Raw genomic sequence first — 22,797 nt, 5'->3', positions numbered from 1 at the left:
TAGGCCTAGGGAAGAACATCTTAATCTGAAAATCAGTAGCATAGACCAGTGATAAGGAGCCATTCTCTCAAACTCCCAGGAGTTGGTACACAGTTTTTCCAGCAAATATGAATAAGAATATGATTGGCTATAGTTCATCTGCTGAGATGTTTAAAAAGATTGATTATTGAAGCTGTATTAATGTTAATGATTAAGAAGAGGAAAGGCTGATGTTCTCATGCTGCATTCCAGTGGCTTTATATCCTATTTAATACCTTTAAGAGCTACAGAGGAAAAATGCTATAAAATAATTGGGTATTATTAAGTCCGCTTTTTTTTTTTTAACCTTTTGGTACAGGTAGTTATGTACTTTATGATTAATTTGTTCTAAGCGTGTTGGAGTTCATTTTGTGTATACATTCAGATTTTAAGTCTGGTATATTTCTTGAATAGGAAAAAAAATCTTCCAGTTCACGATCTTTCAGATTTTCCTGTCACTTTACACAGGTATCTGGATTTAGTTTTTGGACACCTGTATATAAAAAACAAAAATTAAATGGGGAAAGAAAATCTCTGTTTTGTCTGTGTTCTCAAACTTAATGTTGAAACGTGGCTTTGAACTGCCTCATTTCTACAAACCTCTGAATCCAGTATGTGCAAAATAGGAAAAGATACGTGCATTGCAAACCTCCAAGGAAAACAGTGAACAGTGCTGTTTTCACCTATGTCAGTTTTAAAATTGAAGTAGATGCATCTGATACACAGTATGCTATTGATGCATCTTTATCATTGCAGTAGATTTTCTTTGCATGAATACAGGTTCTGACTTAAAATGTCTTGTATGTAGCAGAGAGAGAACCTTAGTAAGAAGGTAACCATGATAAATACCCTTAGCTTCTCCTGCTGAATTTTTATGCAGTCTTCAGTGCTCAAATCTGCTTTCTCTTTTGGGCAATTATCCAGTTTCAGGTGTATTACCTCCCTAGATTTTTGTTTCTGCTCGGAGTAGGCGTTGCCATAACTTGTTCTTTTGGCTTCTCAATTTGGGTGAGAACAGTGCCTCATTGGTACACTAATGGAGTTGCCTCAAGACAGGAAGCCTTGAGCACTAACAGCTTGGTGGCAAGCCATAATGAGTTAGCTGAATTGCACTAATAGAACATTTCTTCTGTTCTGCTTGGTGGGGAGAAGGTTGGCCTGGGTTGCACCAACAGCAGTGCATGGTCATTTCAGGGCCTCATATCTTAAGGAAAAGTTGCTGTATCACTGGATAGGATATGTATTAGAAGGTGGCAGAAAATCTGTGTTGTATATCTGAGGATCCAGTGCTAAAAATCCCATTATTCCTCTTGTGGCCTCTTCTGAGAGTGTGCACTGTTTTCAAACTGTAGAAACATAAGAACAGATGAACTGCATTGCAAGCTAGTTAGTGTATTAATAGAGAAACACTCAACAGATCTCGAACACTGAGGGTTTTGGCTGTCAGTTAAAACACCTGGGGTAGCCCTTCAGTGCATCAGTAGGCAATAGCAAAGGTTAATGTTGCATTAGACATATCAGCAGCTGTGTTTATGGCAATGGCTGCCCTTACATAGCAGTTTATGGGCTTTAGTGGCCTGCTGATATATGATGATGATGAGACGGCCAGGTATGATGGAACCCAGATAAATCAGAAGGGTTTGTCCTAGACCGCCTTTGGTCAGTGGATCACTGATTCCAGGTCTGAGCTACAAATGTGAACTTTTGGGATAGATTTGTACTGCAGAGCTGTGGTGATCAGCAGTGCCTGGAGAGTGTCAGGAAGGCCATTTTCCTGGAATCGGCTGATTTAAGTCTACATTTGTAGAAACTGCATACCAACATATGACTTCTTGGTTTGGGGTTCTCCCTCCCCCTCCTCCCCTCATAGAGAAGGGAATAGCCATAATCATCTGTACACTCACAACCTACTTGTCTGTTGCAGATCAATTTTAGTGTAAACTCCAGTCATTAGGGCTGCTGTGCAGGAGGCGTGTTCCACCATGGAAAAGTTCATTCTGCACATTAAGACTTGCAAAACCTAAAGATAATATTGACGTCTTCCCATGGATGGGGTTCCCCAGTTGCCTTGGAGACGCGTTCCCAATCCAGTTAGGCCTCATCTTTCCTAAATAGGAAGGAGTTCTTCTGTTGCATCTCAGAGTCTTGTTGATCATTACAGCTGGTTCATTCACATTAATGCAGGTCAGCCTGGAGAAGGATTTGATGCTAGAACGTTTGGCCACATCTGCCTGTTAGCCTTAATGAACAGAGGGCAGTTTGCTAGAACTCCTGTTAATCTTCCTCTTAATATCATGAGCATCCCTCCCCTTATCCTTGGGATCCCTGTCTACCCTCTGGTGTCATGGCTGATGAGGCCTGATGCTGAGTGATAAACAGGATAACAGGGGAAAAAAAAAAAAAGCTGTTGCCTTAAAAGTTGCAAACTGATGATAGAATACATCTTTGGGAGACTTACAGCTGCATTTGTGCTGGTATGCTGGAAATGGATGAAGAGTATAAAGCTAGGTGTTATATAGTGGTATTCCACACATCTCTGAGAACCAGATTGCTACCTCCTAGCCCTCTGAGACGTACAGTGAGGAGGTAGGCATGATGGTTTGAGTGGCCAGTGTTCTAGTCACTCCTCAATGAAAGCCCCCAGAGTCACCTGGACTGGGAAGACTTGGGAGTCTGTCTAGAGAAGTGTAAACTTCTAAGTCTCTGTTTGGATTCTGGATTTGGGCAGCCAAAATTTAACAAGCTGAAGCCTGGGTACACCCTTCTTGCCTTGGGAATTCATCTGTCTCTTAAGGTCAGTCTACGCATGTTTCCTGCATGCTTCCCTTGGGTTATAACATTGAATGCCTAGGCCTACGGACCTGCGCAGGTGACCTCTCTCTGTAGGGACTTCTGCTATACGTGCTTTCAAGTTCTTGAAATGTGAAGCTGCTTGGTTTTTAGCCTTAACAGCAGTGTATAGCTTTGTAGGCTGCTTGCTTTTGCTTGATTTCCAACCCCCCCAGCTTTATTAAGGTACAACTATTGACAACATTTAAAACAATAACGTTTTCTTTAAATGAGAGAGAACTTTTATTTAAGGGGCAGCAGAGAATACAAGTGGAAAACAAATGGTGGGACCTGGGGCAGATGTGTAAGAATGCAGTGAACCAGGTTGTGGGGATGCTGGAAGACTTAATGTTGCACTTGTATGAGCAATATGAATTGTGTTGGGGGTTTGGAACTTCTGAGCTTAGTAGGAGGGGAAGAGCTTGGAGAAAGGACAACACGAATATCCTATTCTGTGTGCAAGGTGGGATTGGAAGGGTCAAAGCTGTTGGATTCCCACTGAGTGCTCTTTTTTTTTTTTTTGTCTGACTCTTTGGAGACCATGCTACTCCAGAGCTGTTGATAGCAGCACCCAAATGTTTTCTAACCCCTGGAAACCCAGGAGTGGTTGAACCTGTAATGGACACAGCTGCTGTTGGTTTGAGGCAAAGGATGGGGAAGATAGAAACAGAATGGTGGTCACTGTCTCTAGCACTGCAGATGATCTTAGTGAGTGGCCTACAGGGCCAACCTCATAGGCTAGGTGAGTTAATTGCTGCATCTTCTGGAGCTGTACCAGATATTGCTCCCCCCACTTCCAAATTTCTGGCCTGTGGGCTCACCATAGGTCCAGAAATCTGCTACCCATCCTGCCACCATTAATTGCTGTGGCAGCTGCTGCTGCTTGCATTTCATCAACATTACAGAACTCTGTGGAGCCCTGCAGGCTTGATTATGTGGCTCTGTGGGCTGAATCTGGCCTGCAGGTTGTATCTTGGTCACTTCTGATCTTTGAGATTTCCAGCATTAAACACTGTATCTGGTTCACAAATGGTTGTTGTTCTTGACCAGCCCAAGAGTTTCCTTGTTTATGCCAGCTCTTTGTTCTGGTTGAAGCCCTTCTTAGCCAATATCATGCATGCTTTTTCTTTTCTGGTATTCTCACCAATCATCTGTTGCTTTGCTGTGTTTTGCTGGTGATTGCAGGTTAATCTAACATTTCCTCTTTGCTGTACTTCTTGCAGGTTCTCAAAGTTTGCTAGATGGTGGACCACTGTCTGGAGACTGTAGGGGTCACCTTAGAAAGCAAGAAACTAAGCAAATGCTGCTGCAGCTGCTGTTTTTCTTGTTTTGGTTTTCATAGGCTGGGTGCATGTGTCCCCTCATAGTTTCATAGTAACTAATGTCAGGAGGGACCTGAACAGATCATTTAGCCTGACCCCCTGCCGCAGGCAGGAATGAATGCTGGGTTCAGAAGACCCCAGACAGGTGATCATCCAACTCCTTGAATTTGCCCAAGGTAGGGGCTAGGATCACTTCCCACTTAAGTTTTTTAAGATGCTATTTCCAGAGTGTTTCTTAATCTTGATAGATTTGGTGGTCGTCTTTCATCTTGACTCCTATACTGCTTGCTTTCACCCTTGCAGAGAACCTAAAGCTGTGATTTAATGACAGGCTTTGGGGTTGCCTGTTGCTTTTCCACCCCATTGGGGTCCCCTGTTACTTTTATGGTGCTGATTTGGGAGTAGTGGTGTAGGTCAGGGTTTGTCAACTGAGCTGCTGCTTTATGCTTTGGCTTTGTTCCTGACTGGCTTGGTTAGGAGGTTTGTCTTGCAGTGTGAAGGAACTGTTTTGAGGATGGGCAGGTGTCCTATTGCTCACTTTCTCTGGTGTGTCCTTTGGCTTGACCCTACTTTAGTGCTATGGCTTGTTAACCGAGGGTGCTATTGGTTGGGTAGGGAATGATTTTTAGGCATGTTGGGAGAGGTTGGTAACTACAGGCATCTCCTCAGTCGTTAAAACACTGGAGGATGTCTTTCTGCTCAGCAAGACAAAAAGCAAAGTCAAATCTCTGAAAAGGTCAAGGGAGTTAAGCATTACTGTTAGTGACACCATTCTGGTCAGAGGTCCAGTATGAATGGAGGTCCAGGAATAAGGCAGCCCTGCCCTGAAATGTGAAGCTTGCTAAAGTGCCTTCTGAATCTCAGGTTTCTTATCTCTTCATTGGAATATGCTCTAGGTTTACTGGGCTTATAGATGCTTTTCCACAGTGGTTGAGGTTCTGTCTGCTTCTGGGGAAGGTTTTAATGATATTGTCTTCTATATCTGAGTAATTTTCATAGCTATTAATAGTAGTCTGCTCTAGGTTTTTGGGGAACTTGTAGCTGATTTTTACAGTGCTAGAGAAAAACTTGTGAACTGATTATTCTGGTCCAGTTTTTTGTCACTAAGTTACCTTAAGGTTCATTGCTCAGTACAAAGAGCAGCACTGTAGAATGTTGCTCTGCACTTATTTTTGAATTTGCTGTTTTGGAACCTTGTGAGGCTGGGAAAAATAGCAGAGTGGCGTGGCAGACAGGTGTAAAGCAGTGAAGAGGACTTGGCTTGAAGCGTGAGAGAAGTTGTGTGGATGTAGTTTTCAGCAGCTGTGATCTTGAACACACATGGGGAAAGGAAGTGGAACATGGAAGGAACATTGCTTTTCAATTACAATGGTAGCACCAGCAACATAAATAAAAGCCAGTTGACCTCTAACTAAGCATGTGTTGATAGTTACAGTGACAGCATTCTTCTTGGCAGGCTGGTGTGCTGTCAAGAGTGTTGGTCTGGCTGGCAGGAGGTATAGTCTTTGGGTACCCTGGTACCCGGCATATGGACTCTGAATCTGATGTTCATAGTCTCTCCATGCTAGCTTCTGTTTTGTCATGAATTGGGACTTGGTGCTAGTGGTGTCTCTTGCCAAGATCCTGTCTAGCTCTTCATAGTATGGGGAGGTGGTTTGCCCAGTACCCAAGAGGATGTGGTTGTCTATGGTGCCTTTTAGGTTCTCTTTCTTTAATGTGTGTGGCTGTGTACATGTCTTGGCTTTGGCCTTTTTTTCCCCAGGGCTGGCTGAGCTTCAGCTTCACTCAGTAGTGCCAGAGATGCCTTGACTACGGCATGTTCACAGAAAAGCAATACAGGCAAGCTCTGAAGGTGGTGATTCCTAGACTCTGTGCAAGACGAAAAAGAGCTTTGTCAAATATCCAAATACAAACTGGAACGTGGTATCGAGTCACTGTTCCTAGAACAGTAGAGGCTACTACACAGATAAACAGAGTAGCCAAGTCAGAGGAGGGCACAAAGCAATATGGGAACACAGCTGGCAGTCTAATAGGTGATGTAGGTGTGTGGTGTTGTGCATACCAAGTCTTTCCTGAGAGATTTTGCCTAGGTTGATATTACCCCAGCTCGTAACCAGTGTAAACTTTTCTGGTTTAGGATAGATTTAAGGGGTTATCATGTAGTAGTCCTTGGCTTTTATTCCTAGTCCGGTCTGTTCAGGGAAGTTTGTAAGAGACATAGCTACTTGGTAACCAGTGCATTGTCTGCTGCAAATGTCTGATTTCAGCTGAGCTGTATCAACATTTTGTAAGTTGGAAATGAGAGTGACGGAAACTATTGGTTCACTTCCTTTTTGCTGATTTTTAATAATCATGTTATTTTGGGGGTGAGGGGGGGAATCCTGTGAAGGAACTACGGAGTTGTTGCAGGTTTCTGGCATCTGTGAATTTAAGTGAAATTTGTACACGAATGCTCAGAGCATGAAGTACGTTGACTAGCAAGGTGCTTCTACCATCTGTCAAATTGCACTATTCTAGGGTTTTTAGATATCGTTAATATTCATAGTAGTTCCTTTGAGGTGTTGAGATGAATGTGTTTCTGCATTGGTTTGAATTTGCAGTGCTTGGAACTTGATCTATATTACTCAATGTATATTATTTTTGTTTTACAGTAGAACCCTGTTATTTTTGTATCTGGGTGTTACTGCAACCCTTTTAGTTTGCATCACCTTGCTGATTTAGGAAACTGCATAGCTGATCAGAGAAGTAACACCCTTAAAAATAAAAGCTACAGTAAACAGCTGGAATACTTCAGTGGTCCTGTGTAGCAATTTGCTGTGGCTCTGTATGTTCCCTTTATACTTTACAAACCTTTATTTCTGCAGAGGGGTTCAGAACTTCATCCTACAAAGAACCTGGTTTCTTTTATACTATCATTAAAATAAAAAGATCAGTGATGGGTCCTATCTTGCAATATAATGAGAAAAGGGACAATTTTAAGGGGTCACTTATAAGAGGAGAATGGGTAGGACAGTGCTAAATAACTTCCATTTGTGGATGCAGAAAGGAAAATAAATGTAGGTAAGAGAGAAGCACAGCTACTTAGCAGACTCTGTTGAATGTCTGCTGGTACCTTGAAGGCAAGGAGGCATTCTGAGAACACTGGCAAAGGTGATGGAAGAAAAAGAGTGAGGTACTCTTGCTGTCCCTTATCAGGAAATCAAATTGATCAAAGCTGTCTGTATCCTGAGGAATTTGGAAAGTTGGGGTTTAGAAGAGCTAAAAATCATCTTCATTTTGAAAGAGGAAACCGATAGTTCAGTGGGAATGATGGTGACTGTTTTTGAAAAAGTGACTTCAGATGTTCCAGTTTGGTTTGATTCAAGCTAAATGCAAATTATGGGCATCTTTAAATTGGGCAGAGTTAGAAGACCTTGAAGGTGTGGTAGTAAAATAAGTTTTTAAAATGTTAAATCTTTGGAGCTAAACAACCTTCTTTCACATCCAGTAGGAATTTCCCAAAGCACAGAACTCCTTGAAGCTAGTAAGGGACCATATAAAATTGAGAGACTACTCCTTTATTAAATGATCCTAGAATATTCTGTTTGGTCTATCAGTCATTGTGACTAACTGGACAGGAAGAAATAGAAGAAAGCTAATTGGAAATGACATTATAAACACTAAATTGTTTCCTGGTAGTCCCACAGTATGCTAGATGTTATCTGAGCCTCCAAGATATAAATTCCCTCTTCCAGAAAGCTTATAGTCCAAGAATATTAGGAACAGAAAAAGGATGCTGAGGGAATATGAAGGCTAAGACCTCTAAATAGAAAATGTGGAGAATTAATGATCCCTCCTGAAGTTATTAGTGTGCCTCTTAAATATGTGAAGTATTTTGTGTTAATATACTGTTTCCTGCATTAATCTTTGAGCAAGAAGAGATGCACTCTGGACAAAAAATGTCCGTCTGTTCTGTCTACTTCTAGTAGAAGGTGTTTTTTTGCAAAACTGTCTTTATTTCTTGCCCTTTGTGAAATTTGAAGTATGTTGTCTGAATAAATCTTATTTGGAAACAGCCATCTTTTTTTTCTGTTGAATAACAGGACACTAAGGAGGTGTCCAGCTATATTTGTAATATTTGTTTCCTGGGAAAATGTCCTCCGTGCTCAGACTTTCTGTAGAGTGCTATAGAACAACAACATTTTTTTTTTTTTTTTTAGCCTTCTTGACCCTTATTTAAGTGTGTACTGCCAACTGGTTCATGTTGCTAACTTGTGAAAACTTATGACTGGCATTTATATGATGGATCCGGTTAGATGTATATTCTGTTTGTTTCACTCTCCCTGAAGCACTGGTTTCCAGTTGTCAGGTTTATTGGACTGCTTCTTCCAAGTTTGTGCTGTGGTGAATTTGGATTATTTTTTAGGGTAAGGTTTTTCAGTGCCTGTCTCTCAATTTGTTCCTTTCCTCTTACTTTGCAGTGGACTGTTGGGGGTTCCAAAAACAAAAAGAAGGGAAAAGCTGGAAAAGCAGAGAAGAAGGCAGCTATGAAGAAACAGACTAACAGAGCTGCCTCTTCAGGCAGCTCAGATAAAGACAGCTCTGCTGAGAGCTCAGCACCTGAAGAAGGTAAGAACATGTAGGCAGTAGCTCATAGCACTACTCAATTAAATGACCATTTTTTCCATGTTTAATGCAGTTAACTGAACATCCAGAATACCCAAAATTGTCTCCATTTTTTTCTCAAGTATTTGTTTTGTGCTTCTAGTATTCTGGAAGGTTTTCCCAGTCAAGTAATTTCTAAATTTGTCACAGGCTTGAATCTCATCTCAGACTGCATGTAATTCAGTATACAGCATGCTGAAAGTACTTAATACAAATGCAACTAAATGTTACATTTAACATAAAATATTAAAGCTAATTTAATTCTCTGCTTTGAGTTGCAGAAACTAGAGATGGGGGAGATCAGAGGGTTCCCCTCACTCCCTTTTTAGCTTTTTCAGTTTGCTTTATCCCTACATTTCAAGCCTTATCTTTAGTTCTTCCTCATTCCTTGCTCAGACTTCCATATAAACCTTTTCTTTGACTTTCATAGCAGGTACTGTGCTTTATGGGGAATGTTCAGTTATGTGTTCCTAATTATTCTTGTATGTTATGTCGTCATTTTGATGCTGTTTTTCTTGCACTTGTAAAGTGAAAGTGTCTCATTTTAAGTATTTGTGGAAAAAGCTTCTGACATAGGAATAAGCAAGTGGGTTGTTTAATCTAGTATGCTTTCTCAGACTGTTGCAAGTACCAGAAATTTGAGTGGAAGGTGCTAAAATTCACATTAATACGAACAAAAAACCTTTTTAAATCAGTTACAGATATCAAGACACATCTTGCCCACTGTGAACCTTAAAAGCATGAATATAAGTGTAGGGAGAAGTCTCCTATATTATTTATTGCCTGTATTATTCTTATAATAATGTTGATTATTCCCCCCCCGCCCCCTCAGGGCAAAAAAAAAAAAAAACCCTCATGGGTTACCAGCTCTGTTTTCAACACATAGCAATAAGCAATACCCTCCCTACCTTCATCAGACACTCCCTCCAATTTAAAACCTGAACAGTAATGTTTGCCAAAATTAAAGCAGAATACTTTCTGGAATGTGAGAGATACCAGGCTATTAACATTGAAATATAGGTAGTATTTGGGATCATCGCATCGGGGACTTGTTTGCTGTTCTCGCCTGTAACTGAAGTTGGTTTGCAAAGTGATAGGAGGATAATGAAAGTTTGCCATCAGGGCAGGTGAAATGTTTACATATTTTGTTCGTTCTCCACTAAAATAACTATCCCTCAATAAGGACAAGTTTTTCTGCTTAGACTGTGCAATCTAAAGCAGAGATTACACAGTAACATTGTCATCCAGATGCAATACTAGCATATCAGCTGTAATGGTGGGGAAAGTTGACAGTGTTTAGTATATCAGCTTCATGTTCATGTTAGGGTGGTGAGAGGAAGATTTTAAAATACTGGTTCCACCTCTAAGTGGTGGTGTTCTTCTTAGCAGATGTAGAATAACGGATGAGGCAGAATTTGACTCCCAAGTATTTCCTTTTGCTAAAAGGAGTACAGAGGTGTTGCAACTAATTAAAAAAACAAAAAACTGCTAAGACTTTTGATAGTCTTATAATTCAGCATTTATAACCTGATTTGTACCATACCCACATCAAACATTCAAGTACAGGGTCCTGCTTAACAATTTGTTAATCCTGCATTTCTGAAAAATTAAGTGCCATTATCAAAATTAATTTTTTGCTGCATTCATAATTATGATGTTGCTACTGCTCTGCTCCTCCACAATACTTAATTTCTGTTGAGTTCTTGGACTGCATGATATCTTGTAGAACATGCTTGACTTTCATTCAGAAGCAATAGCATGAAATAAGAATAATGGAAGACTAATGTTTCACATCCCTTGTCATCTGAGCAACTTTAGTTTTACCCCAGTTCAGTGCAACTGTCCTATGGTTTGATTTCAGGTGAGGTGTCTGACTCTGAAAGCAACAGCTCTTCCTCCAGCTCTGATTCAGATTCATCCTCTGAAGATGAGGAATTCCATGATGGCTATGGAGAGGACCTTATGGGAGATGAGGAAGACAGAGCTCGGCTAGAGCAGATGACAGAGAAAGAGAGGGAGCAGGAACTGTTTAATCGGATAGAGAAGAGGGAAGTGTTGAAGAGAAGGTGAGATGATGAATTACTGGTTGTATATCTTAACTTGGGTAGAATGTGGCATGGATTATGATATATTAAATCAAAATTTGTTAATCTACCATCCCAATTACACTGTTGAAATCATACATTATAGAGCAACATCAACGCAGCAGATTTGCATAACCGCTATATTTTGTCTTCTGTAAAACTCATATGGAAAAAGAAATAGAAAATACTGCATGGTCCAGGTGACAAAGCAGTGCTGGAAGTCTTTAAATGTTGTAATTGTTGCTTCTGTCAGCTGTAGCTTGCTGCCTTGATATTACACTAATATCTTTCTGTATTTAAGATATTTTTAAAAGGGAAAAAAAAGGAAAGAACGTGAAAGAAGAATCACTTGGAATTTTTGCTGACAGGCTTAACAGCAGTTGATAGACTTTCTCATGTAGCACACTACATGAGTGTAAAGCAGTGGAGCAAAGGAATTAAACTTGGGGAGTTATGTTAAATAAAATTATTGAAATGTAGGCTATTATTCATGATGGAGGTGAAATCATTCTAGATCAGTGATTCTCAACCAGGGTCAACCCTGCGGTGTCAACAAATCTTTTGAAGGGTACTGTGAGGTGTTAGCAGATGAGCAGATAAACTAAGTGCATAAGTGCAGGCTAATGCTTGTTGCAGCCTGGATGATGCCATATCGTACAGCCAGGCCCCTCTGCAGGAAAGCGAGCTCTGTCATCTCTAAATTTGTGGCTTGAGTGGCATCCAGTTTCAAAAACAAAAGTTACAGAGGAATGCTTCAAGTCCACTGAGTGGTGCCTTGAGTCCAAAAAGATTGAGAACCACTGGTTTAGATATTAGGATAGAGCACATCTCTATAAGAAGCCACAGCTGATCTCTGGGTGCATCCAGACAAACACGGACACTTGTTTCCCTGGGGACAGGTAGAAGTGACACTTGTCCCTGGGTTACGCCTGTGCCACACACACTCTGGCACATGGCAGGTTACTCTGGGTGGGGTGAGGGATGCTGAAGCCAGCAACTATGCTGAGGCCAGCTGCCTTACCTTGGGGCCTCGGGGAGCTGCAGCTGTGTAGGGAAGGCTGGCTTGCAGCTGGAGCGTGGCTCTAGTTTTGGGTGGCACACGGTGCTGCCACATGCATTACCCCACTTTTTTTAAGCATGGGCTTTTTTGACCCTGGGATCTCGGGTCAAAAACCTCCCCCTGTGCTGCAAGGTAGCAGTGCAGAAAATGCTTGCATGTGTAGTGTATAGCACCACAGACGGGTCTGCAGCACCATATGCCACGCATCTGCACTCATTGGACGTGGCCTTTGAGTCCAATTCACTTAAGGGAGATCTACCATTTCTTTGAAAAGTCACTAAAGGAAGAAGGGCTTCTGAAGTAACCTGCCTTGTTTTTCCTTCACAGTAGGAATTCATTTCTTGGGGCAGTCTGTGGTGTGACTGGTTTTTATATATAGACTGGCTGCTTAGTCAGGGTAGAAGTGCACACTGGGGATTCTGTATGTGTTTGTGTCTAACTTTTTTGGTATTTACCCCTAAGACCTCTTTGGGAGTTCTGTTGCTTGATTGCAGAGGAGTCTTTTTTGTGGTAAACAGTCCATAACTTCCAGAACTGAAACCTGATTTCAGTGAGTTTACCTTCTGCCTACCTCCACTCATAGGTAGGCTGCAATCTCTCTATCACTCTTGAGCAAGAAGAGGTCTAGTTAGAGAAGGATAAAAATAGCAGCAATCAGTTGTCTGGTTATAGCAGATCAGGGTCAACAACGATCCTTTTTCCACAGTACTGAGGTATATAGTGAGTTGTTAAATTTCCACTGGAAACAGGCTATAAAACTACATATGCACTCAGTCTGTTCCAGCAATTCCTGTGTGCATTAATGAAACCTGATTGCTTTACTACACTACTCTGTGGGTTTGTGGCCAATGCACTGGAAATCATGTCCTACACCAATCAAGACAAATTGGGGGTTTGAGGCAATAGGGTTTCTTTTTCATTACTTATCTTTAGTGTTATGCATTTCTCTAAACATTTGTTGTTTACTTCTGGATATATTTGGCAATTACTATTAAAGCTTCTGCTTTAGATGCTTCTTGTTAGACAACCAATGGAGAAAAGCATCACTTTCACTCCTGTACTTAGTAAATGAAGAAGTTAGTTAACCAGAGGATACATCAGGTTTTTACCTAATATGTGGTGTTGGGTACCGAGATTTTTTTTTTTTCCCTGAAATGCTTGTGAGCTACAGAAAAGGAAAAAAAAAGGAAGCTGTGGATGGGATGACAAGGGTCTTGAAACTGCAAATAGGAGGAAGGGAGCTGTGGAGGAAGCATCTGGAAATTGTCTACATAAGCTACCTATGCATTTATAGTCAATTCATTTAAGCTGCACAGAAGCTGGAAACATTTTAACCATCTACATTTTTAAACTTTCCACTCTGCAGTCTTCCATGGGTCTCCTACCATTCTTTTTTACCATTTTTTCCCAAGAGTTTGTTTCCGGTTAATTTATCTTGTATACTACCTTATGGTGTATATCTTTCCTGTCCTCCTGCTATTTAATGACGATATTTGTTCTCTCAACTTTTGTGTAAGAGATTCTCCTCCCCCCCACCCCCCGTGTTTCCTAGTTGCTTTCCCCATCCCCTTTTCTCTTTGTATAAAAGTTGGACTTCTGGTCTATAGTTAATGCTGGTATGATCAACTATCAAATTACCAGTGTGTACCATAACTATGGCCCAGCCTGCCCTTTTCTAGATCCTAGTTTGTAACTATTTCTTCCAAAGTCTTCTCTGATCTGTTACTTTCTTAAAATAGTTCAGGGGTTGTGTTCTATCCAGTCTATATTCCTAACTCCGTTCGCAGTCCTGGAATTATTGGATGTTTCCTTTAATGCAAATGGCAAGAAAAAGAGTCAATTTTAGATAGTCATCTCTGTGCCTGAGTTGAGATTAATAAATTCGGACTCTGCAGAGGGTAATACAAAAGGAAATGAGAAGTTGCTCGGCTTACAGTAACTGGAGTTCGAGATGTGTTATCTGCGTGCTCATACCACTGGGAGTTGTACATACAGATCACAAGCTTGGAGACTTTGGCAAGCAGTACCCCTATGGAGCACATGCATCCTACCTCTCCTTGTGCTTTGAACCAAGGGTATATGTGGTGATGAGCACCTCCTGCACCTCAGTTTCTTCAGCTGCAGAATCCAGATGTGCAGGACTTCAAAGAAGAGGGGAAGATGGAGACACATCTTGAACTCTAGTTGTAAGGTAAGCAGTTTTTCTCCTTCAAGTGATTATCCATATGCACGTTCCACTGTGAATAACTCCTAAACAGTGTCCAAGGACAGGATTTCAGACATTTGAGAGCACAGTGACTGAAACAACACTTTCGCAAATGCAGCGTCTGATCTGAAGGTTTTGGAGATGGCTCAGTTTTAGTGAGCTGCTTTACAGATTTCAGCTTTGGGATTGTTGCTAAACAATGTCATAGAAGCTACCTGAATGATTGAATGAGCCCTGGTTGCTGAAGGATCATTTACTTCGGCTGTTTTGTAGCCTGGCTGTATAATTAGAGATACACTTGGAGAATTTCTAGCTGGGAACTGCTATATCCTTCATCCTTTTTACTGGACCTAAGAATTGTTGAGGAGACAAAAGGTATATAAATAGCAGGTTCAGGCTTTTCTAACATCCATAATGTGGAGTGACGCCTTGTTTCTGGATGAGCAAGCTTCAGGAAAAGTATCAGATGGTGGATCTGATAGGTGGAAATACATGATGGCAGGAACTTGGGATGAGTTATCAAGGACACTTCATCTAGACTGAATGCCATATAAGAGGGGGCTTCATCATCCCTGCTTGGATCTCCTGCACTTATCACTAAGGTGATAACAGCCAGAAATGCTGTCTCCAACCGGTATAGAAAGGAACATGGTAACAAATTCAGAGGGTTTCAATAATCTGTTATGTAAATTACTTAAGTCCTATGTTGAGATTTGGATCTCATTACTAGTAGGAACACTTAAGTTTTGTGGAATGTCTGCTCTTCCAAGACTGGATGGTGAGTCTGGGGACAGGTTTCTTTGTTTGAGATCTACAGGAATAAATGCTTCACATGGAGCATAGAATGTTCTGTGCCACTAGGCTAGTAATCCGACCCATTTGGCCAGGAAGCTCCATCTTGTAATGCTCCATTTGCTGTTGATCAAGATATCTGTAGCTGGGGAAAAGCAGGATGCTGTACACTTTAGCTATCCAGCTTTCATTCTGAAAGGTGAAGCAAGTCAAGCTCTGCGTGTAGTATGCTTTCCTTGTCTTGAGAGTGTTTGCAAGCTCTTGGGACTGAAATGACACTAGAACTGCTTTGGCTTCCATATGGCAGGATGAGACTGGCTGAATATCACTTGACTGTCCAGTGCATTATGAATTCAAGTGTAGAGCAGCTCTTCTGTGGCATTAGAAAGACACAAAGCTGTGATTCTGAGCTAGAACCTGGCATTTCTTTTGAGTGGCGGGTCCTGAGAGAACCTCATTTTGAAAACAAGATCTATAGAATGGAGTTTGATCTCTTGTTTATGGTTTGGAGAAAAATGTCTGCTAAGTCTGACCAACTCATCTGGAGGGCAAATATTTATGCAGAGAGAAATATCCAAAGTTTGTTCCAGTCCATAGCTTGATATCTTTCTCTATGCAGGCATGTTCTTGGCCAGTTCTGTCAGATCCTGGTACCTGTCTTGAGGAAAGTGCATCAAGGATGGTCCCAATGAATGTAAAAGGATGTTGTTTCATTTGCATTTGTCCTTAGGAGGCACCGAGCTTTTGTAGATATCTGTAGGTCTTCCCTTCACCAGTTGCTTATCTAGAAATGCTATGCTGAACTATTATTCTTCCTTAAGTAGACAACTACTAATGGAAGGACCTTTTGCAAAAAACTTTGGAGCTGTGAATAGACTGAATGGGTAGGTCCTTGTACTGAATTTTCGACCTACTGTGAATTGTGGGAATGTCCTATTTGCCGATATGGTAGCAGTGTGAAAGTAGGCATCTTAAAGATCTAGAGATTCAAACCAAACTCGCCTGTGGTTCTGGGAAAGAGATTCTAATGCCTAGTTATCACCATCTTGACTTTGGAGCTTGAAATCTTAAATTTTAAATTAAATTTAAGCTTCCTTGGATCCAGGATGGGCCTTTTATCAGTGCTGTTGGGGAACTTCTGTGGCCCTACAGAAATGAATGAGGATCTCTTATTGTGGCAAGCACTGAGATGACTTTCAAGACCCACTGGTCTGTGGTAATACAGACTTCAATCTGAATGAATTTGAACAAGACTGTTCCCATGTTGTATAATGTGGCCTGGAATCTGTGGAGGAGGCTCATACTTCACTGAAAATAGCTGCTTCTGTCTGGTGGTGGAAAAAGAACAACAGAGCTGCCAAAGACGCTGCTTATTGCCTATGAAAACGGATTCTTCAGAGGTGGTTCAAAGGCTTTCAGTGAAAAGATTAGGAGGCAGTTGGAGCTGTAGTCTTCCGCATGGTGTAAGGAAGTTGTATTTTGTTTAGGTGCCAGTATGTAGACTGTGGAATGCTGCCCTTGAGTCTTTTAAAGTACATAGTACCTTGACAATCTTGGTCCTAGCCAGTTCTGCACTTAGATGGCAGGTCTTTGACCACATTTTGGACTTCCTGAGGGAACCCTACAGCCAAGATGGTAGCTTCCATGTTGATGCAGGAGCCACATATCAAGATGCTATCAACTATATCCAAGACTATCTGGCAAGTAGCTTTTTGCTGGACTTCTGATGTAACTTTTTTGGCTCGGCAAAGATATTCTCTAGGTTCCAGTATTGTGATGGAAGAGAGTCTCTTGTAGTCCTGAAACTCGCATTTTGCCAGCAGAGCTTAGTAGTTCATCCTGACCTGGAAGCTTGCCAAGTTCTCCCCAGTAAACAGTTTTGCTTTTCAATGTGTTCTTGTTTCATCTGACCTCTTCATTTGCTGCTATAAAAAAACATTGTGGGGTTGAATGGGATGTAAAAATATCAGCCCCCCATAGAAAGAAGGAATATTTTTTGTCTACCAGAAAATGTGGTGGGCTGCATGTGGTTGGAGTCTGCCACTCTGTTTTCTCTGCTTCCATGATGAGAGAAGGGCTGTCTTCTAGCTAATCCAGTATATCCTCCAGTTTATGCATCATCTGTTCCGCTCACTCTGCCATGCCAATGTAACTGTACTGGTAAGGAGCTTGGACCTAGAGGCTGGGTATCATGACCCTGAGAAGGTGACTCATTCCAGTAGCTGTCTCAATGATCCCATCTTCCCCATGGAATAATCAAATGTACAGAGGGAACACTCTACATGAGTACCAGTGAGTTCTGAACTATGATCATCATAAGACTATGACCAGGAAGGTCAGGGAAATAACTCCATAGATGATGTTAAGATTCTGGTACTGTCAGATTAGAATGGAGAGTAGCAATATTTTCTAGTTTCTGTAATGCCGACTGATGCTACTGTGCTGCTTACTAAATTATTACCTGTTGTCACTTGAAGTGGTGGACCAGAAGGAGGCTATAGGGGAGGAGGAGACCTCATTGAGGTGCACTGCTGTGTCGTGTAGAGGCCCCAGTGCCAGTGAAGGTGCACCTTAACAAGCAGATTTGGTGCAGATAAGTTGAAGGATGATGGAGGTGGACACTTGGTGTGACTGCATAGTTTCTGCAATACTGTGGGCACCAGCTCTTTAATTTGAGGGTTTTGTGTACTTGAACTTGCCTGGAACCACAGTCTTGCAGGAGATGTGCAGATTTCCTTATGGAGGATCCTTTAGTTGGAGATCTACCCCTTGAACTCTTTGCTTCTCCCTCACCAGTTCCCATTCTTGCCCAACAAGGTTCTGATAAGAACCTTTAAGGCAGAAAACTTGCACTGGCACTTTGTCTCCCTGGCAGGGAGTCCAAAGGGGTCTTGGGCTCCTGGACCTGAGGTCAGAGCCACTTCTCTCCAGAGCTCAGGAGAGAGAACTATAGTCCAGCTTCCCTGTCTTTACAGATCTGGGAGCTGAGAGAATGCTGTATGGAGTATATCTCTGATACAAAAGATTGATCTAGGCAGGGATAGTCCCATCACAGGTGCAAAACATATATGAAATGTTTTTTTCTTAAGAATGAACACAATCTTCCAACAGGCAATTAAAGGAACACTATAGCTAGTTATCTACCAAAATAATTTTAGCCAGGCCTAAACCCCAAAAGTTGTTGAATGGATAGAGGAAGATCACAGTTGAGTAGGCAGCTTAAAGTTCCAGTTGGAGATAGCTTCAGTCAGAGTTGGCAACCCTATTCTGGGAGAATTTTTTTTCCTTAAAGGTATTCTAGGAGACTTTTTTCTTAAAATATCCTATTAAAATCTCACAGCTTGCTTTCAATAGTCACCGGGAGATTGATGCTGTTTCCAGTAGACTCCTATCCAGTCCAGGAGGGTTGGCAACCATAGTTGGAGATGAGGGGTAGTTGAGAGGATCTTGGTGTGGGAAATACACATGATCCATTATGTCTTCAGTTTTGTACTGAGAGTCAGTTCATATGCATACTACAGTGGTGCTAGCCAAAATTTTCCGAGCTGAAGTGCATAAGGCTCATACGTACCCATTCAGGATTGTGCATGTGGACTGTCATTCAGAGGAACCAGTCTTGTGTAATCTGTTCCTCTCCTTTCCTCCTCCCCCGCCCCTGCCCCCCTCCCTTCTGAAAATGGGAAGCCCCATTTTTGGCAGGCCTAAGCTGTTCAGTGACCAGCTGCTTCTTTTTGTTTCTTGACCTTTCATCTTATGATGAGATGCATTGCATTGTGAGCGGGATGCTGGGAGATGTTACCTTGAGCTAGTAATGGAAATCTTAATAGTGTCTTGGAAGCTGTGGCTAATAGGTAGCAAGTGATATCCTTGTTGAAGAAGGAGAGGCCTTTCAAGACTCAGTGGGTGACAGGGAATTTCAGACTCCTTATAAGGTAGCAGAGACTTCATTGACTGAGCAGTGGGATTGGGATTAAGTTCTTGTCTCCCATCTTTTCAATAAATGTAAAATGGATTTACTTGGCTATTTTCCTTCAGAATGCATTACTAAGCATATGTCGTAGCCTCTCCGACAGTTAAGTATTCCAGTGAGCATACTGATTTGATGAGGGCCCAATCCTACAAACATTTTGCCATGTAACTGGAGTGGAGAGGACTTTATCTGAACAAAAAGATCTCGATGCTTGTCTTTAGGAACAGATGAATATCAACCTGAGGATAAATTTTAATGTATGGGAAGGCTCTCTGCAGCATTGATGCTGTGCGGGTGAATGTTGAGGTCATACATATACCAAATTTTGGTTTCTTTTTTTCTCTCTGCTTTTTTTTTCCACCACTGCAGACTCAGCTGCTCTGATCCAGAACACGTCTCCTTTTTCTCTGCATGCTTCTACTCTCAGCTTACCATATATTTAAACTGAAACTTTACAGTAGTTTTTTTGGAAAACTAATTAATGTTGTGGGATAGCTTCCTGTTTTCTGGCTGTTTTACAGTGTTTACCATGAGTTTTAGTACTGTAATCAAGTTTGAAATGCAAATGTAGAACATTTTCACTTATGTATGCTTTTTTCTGGTTCTGTTGGAACCACACTTTAAGCCGGAGAGTTCAGCGCCAAAGCTTGTATGTAGTACTGCAGAAACACTTGCGGGCTTTGGGCCTTAAGTTATCTCAAGAACTTAATTACATGCAGGCACTATTTTGTAACATAATAAATAAGTCTGAAAATTCAAACAATGTTGCAAACTCCTGGAAAGGCAAAAGTGGGATCTTATATATTTGAGAGAGAGCTCAAACTGTTTTTCAGTTGCTGATTCTTACTAGATTTCTGTACTCTCCTGCTCCATTTCCTGCAGTTCAGCTGTTTTGATTGCATATCAGAAGTCTTTAACTTTATTTGCTGTTTCAGTGATTCCAAGATCAAAAAATCAACTTCTGTCATAAAACTTCCCCTCTTTATCATTTTTAATGCTCTTAATATTGGGTGTTGTGACCCTGCCTCTTTTGTATGCTTCACAAAATTTTCAGTCATATTTACCTCCTTTCTTCATTTTCTCTTTTTATGCCAGATTTGAAATAAAGAAGAAACTTAAAACAGCGAAAAAGAAAGAGAAGAAAGAGAAAAAGAAAAAGCAAGAGGAAGAGCAGGAGAAAAAAAAGCTCACACAGATCCAGGAATCTCAGGTAGTGTACACAACAGATTCTTGCTACTTAGTGGCCTTTTATCCTAGGGATAAATACCACTTCATATCCCTGCTATCCTTCCAAAAAATGCCCTAACATGGCCGTTAGGTTGGGAGGAAGGGGAACTTATTTCTTTTTGGCCTTTAAAAAAAGAATGCATTACCAAACAGGTAATATTTTAAGGTGTGTGAATATATACATTGTGAATAGTTGCCATATATAAATAATTTGTGTGTGTGTGTTCACATGTGTAAGCAGCTATTCACAATGTATTATAAGGGAAAGAAGACAAAATCAAGCTGCATCCGTTGTGATACTCTAATAAGGTTTTTTTAATTGTTGCTTAATTATTCTGTTTCTGAATGACTCTTTTTTGCACTTCTTTATGTAGAAGCTTGTCTGAAATTTTACACACTTAGTCTTAGGCCAGGAGTGAACTTTTTAAAGAGAGTTTGACCCCAAACACTTAAGCCATTTTTTAAAAGAGTAGAAAAATACATTTGGTCTTTAATGTGTTCCTAGTGCCTCAGTGGTATAGAGTAGATAGAATCTTTTGAAGTTGGTAGAGATGTAAGCTGGTCTGCATCACAGTGGCTTTCTGAGGCTCTTAAAAAACAGTCTCTGTGGTGCTCACATTTAATGAGAACGTCACCTTCAAGTCTTAAAATTGCATGCATATGTGTTATGTGGGCCAAAAGCAGGGTGCAGGGTTCTGTACAATAATTTGTGCATATGAGAAATAATTTGTGCGTTTGGTATCCCTGCATTGATTGTTGGCATTTCTTGCCTCTGGGTTGCGGAGAGAATTTTAGAATACTTCTATCTCAGGTTTTTCTTTGTTTCTTTCCTACAAAAAAAAAAAAAAAAAAGAAAATTGACTTTATTATTGTTAAGAACAGAACCTTTTTTTGCCTGTAGAGCCTCATCTCTTACCTGAGTAACACCATGTGTGATACAGTACATATATGCTGGCATCCAGGTGCTAGGTGGCAGAGCCATTTGATTATATTTTCCTGCACTTTTGGCCATTCATTTAACTCCTGCCAAATATGTTTCCCCCTCGGGGCTAGTGCTTACATTCTGGAATTCTGACCTGGTTCACACAGCTACCAGTCCTTCTCCATTTTTTTTAAAGGCCTGATTTCTCCTCTACCCCCTTCCCCCTGCCCTCCTATTTTGCCTGTACAAAAAAGTAACAGCTCTCTGAAGTATGGACTGGGGTGCTCAACCTCCAGCCCACGGGGCAAACGCAGCAGGCAGTCTTGGAACCTGGCCTGGGGGCTCTCCCTGGGTTGGGAAATTTGGTGGTAGGGCAGCAAAGGCAATACTGCCAGTGCCTAGGGCCAGTGTCACATGCAGCTGATGTCGCGCATACCAGAACCAGTCCAGGGCTTACCCTGGAGCCGACATGTGGCATACACTGCATGAGGTGTCTGCAGTGGACCAGCCCCGCGCATTGGCTCCAGTGAATGGGGCTGGTCTGTGGGTCCAGTCCAGACTGGTCCCAGAACCAGCACTCAGAGCCAGTGTGGCAGGGTGCCTCATGCAGTATACATCTCAGATTAGCCCCCTGTGCCACATGCAGTGCAATCAGCGAGTTTATCCACATGCAGCACACAGGGCACACACTGCAGGCAGCATCTGTGCCAGACTGGTCCTGTGTGCTGGCTATGGCACACAGGCAGGGTGTGTGGGCCCATGCTGGTCCTGGAACCACCACATAACACTCATTCAGGACAAGCGCTGCTTGCAGCACATGCTGAACCATCTTCACATGCATTTTGTGCTATGCCACATGTGGCACATTGGGTTGGTCCAAGACCTGTGGGCCAGATCCTAGGGCTTCATGAGCCAGATCTGGCCTGTCAGCTGTATCTTTGACATCCCTGGCATAAACAAAACACTTAGTATCTGGTGTGATAGAAGGGTTTTATACCTAGGTAAGACTATCTTAGTCTGGTCAGTCTGTCATGATTTTGCCCCTGTGGAAGTGGCCATCTGACTCTTTTTAAGTGAGAACTGTTTTTGGAAAAAGTTTGTTTTTGTTTTTTTTAATTGAAAGCATTTGAATAAAAATTATAAATGGTTGCTAATTCTAGTGGATAGTCATTTCTTTAGCTTATTTCCGTGAATTACAGCTGGATTGAAATGTTCTCTGTGTACATGTTTTAGGTGATGTCACACAATAAAGAGCGACGATCAAAGCGGGATGAGAAACTGGACAAGAAGTCTCAGGCTATGGAAGAACTGAAAGCAGAAAGAGAGAAAAGGAAGAACAGAACAGGTGAGTGGAGACCTGTTGCTGGGATTTCTGTTTAAAAACCTAATGCATGTTCATATAACTCTTGCTGCTGCTCTCCCATTAATGGACTGGAGAAGAGAAATGCATGTGTTCCAACTCTGAGTGTGGCGAATCATAGTAAACAGCCTCCACTTTTTTCACTTTTCTTAGTCTTTTGGGTGGGGAGGGGAGTTTCTTCAAGGGTACCAGATGGGAATATTAGTTTGTGATAGCACTGTGTATTTGCTGGGGAGTAGACTGAAATCCCAGCTCATGTTATAGTCTGCTGAAAAGTGGTTGGTGCCTACCTACTTGGAGTGTGTCTGAATTGCCACATAGGGGCGAAAGCTAGAATGGTCAAGGTGTTAAGCCTTTTTGGGG

The 22,797-nt window shown here is 41.5% G+C and overlaps 1 protein-coding gene across 2 annotated transcripts in view; it reads left to right on the top strand.

Annotated features, from left to right (window-relative positions):
• The window catches only part of RTF1 (RTF1 homolog, Paf1/RNA polymerase II complex component), a 48,163-nt gene that overhangs the window by 7,643 nt on the left and 17,723 nt on the right, over positions 1 to 22,797 (top strand). For both annotated transcript variants that reach the window (XM_090033396.1, XM_090033395.1), the window contains exons 3-6: positions 8,630 to 8,777; positions 10,675 to 10,879; positions 20,021 to 20,135; positions 22,308 to 22,419. In XM_090033396.1, the coding sequence (XP_089889522.1) occupies positions 8,696 to 8,777; positions 10,675 to 10,879; positions 20,021 to 20,135; positions 22,308 to 22,419 (514 nt within the window). In that variant the 5' untranslated portion in view covers positions 8,630 to 8,695. The remainder of the gene's footprint in view (positions 1 to 8,629; positions 8,778 to 10,674; positions 10,880 to 20,020; positions 20,136 to 22,307; positions 22,420 to 22,797) is intronic.

Source organism: Crocodylus siamensis, chromosome 2, assembly GCF_052110815.1.
Source record: "Crocodylus siamensis isolate JL-2025a chromosome 2, ASM5211081v1, whole genome shotgun sequence".
In the NCBI taxonomy this organism is placed as follows: domain Eukaryota; kingdom Metazoa; phylum Chordata; order Crocodylia; family Crocodylidae; genus Crocodylus; species Crocodylus siamensis.
Note: the sequence above shows the minus strand (reverse complement) of the source record. Positions and strands in the feature narration are given on the sequence as shown.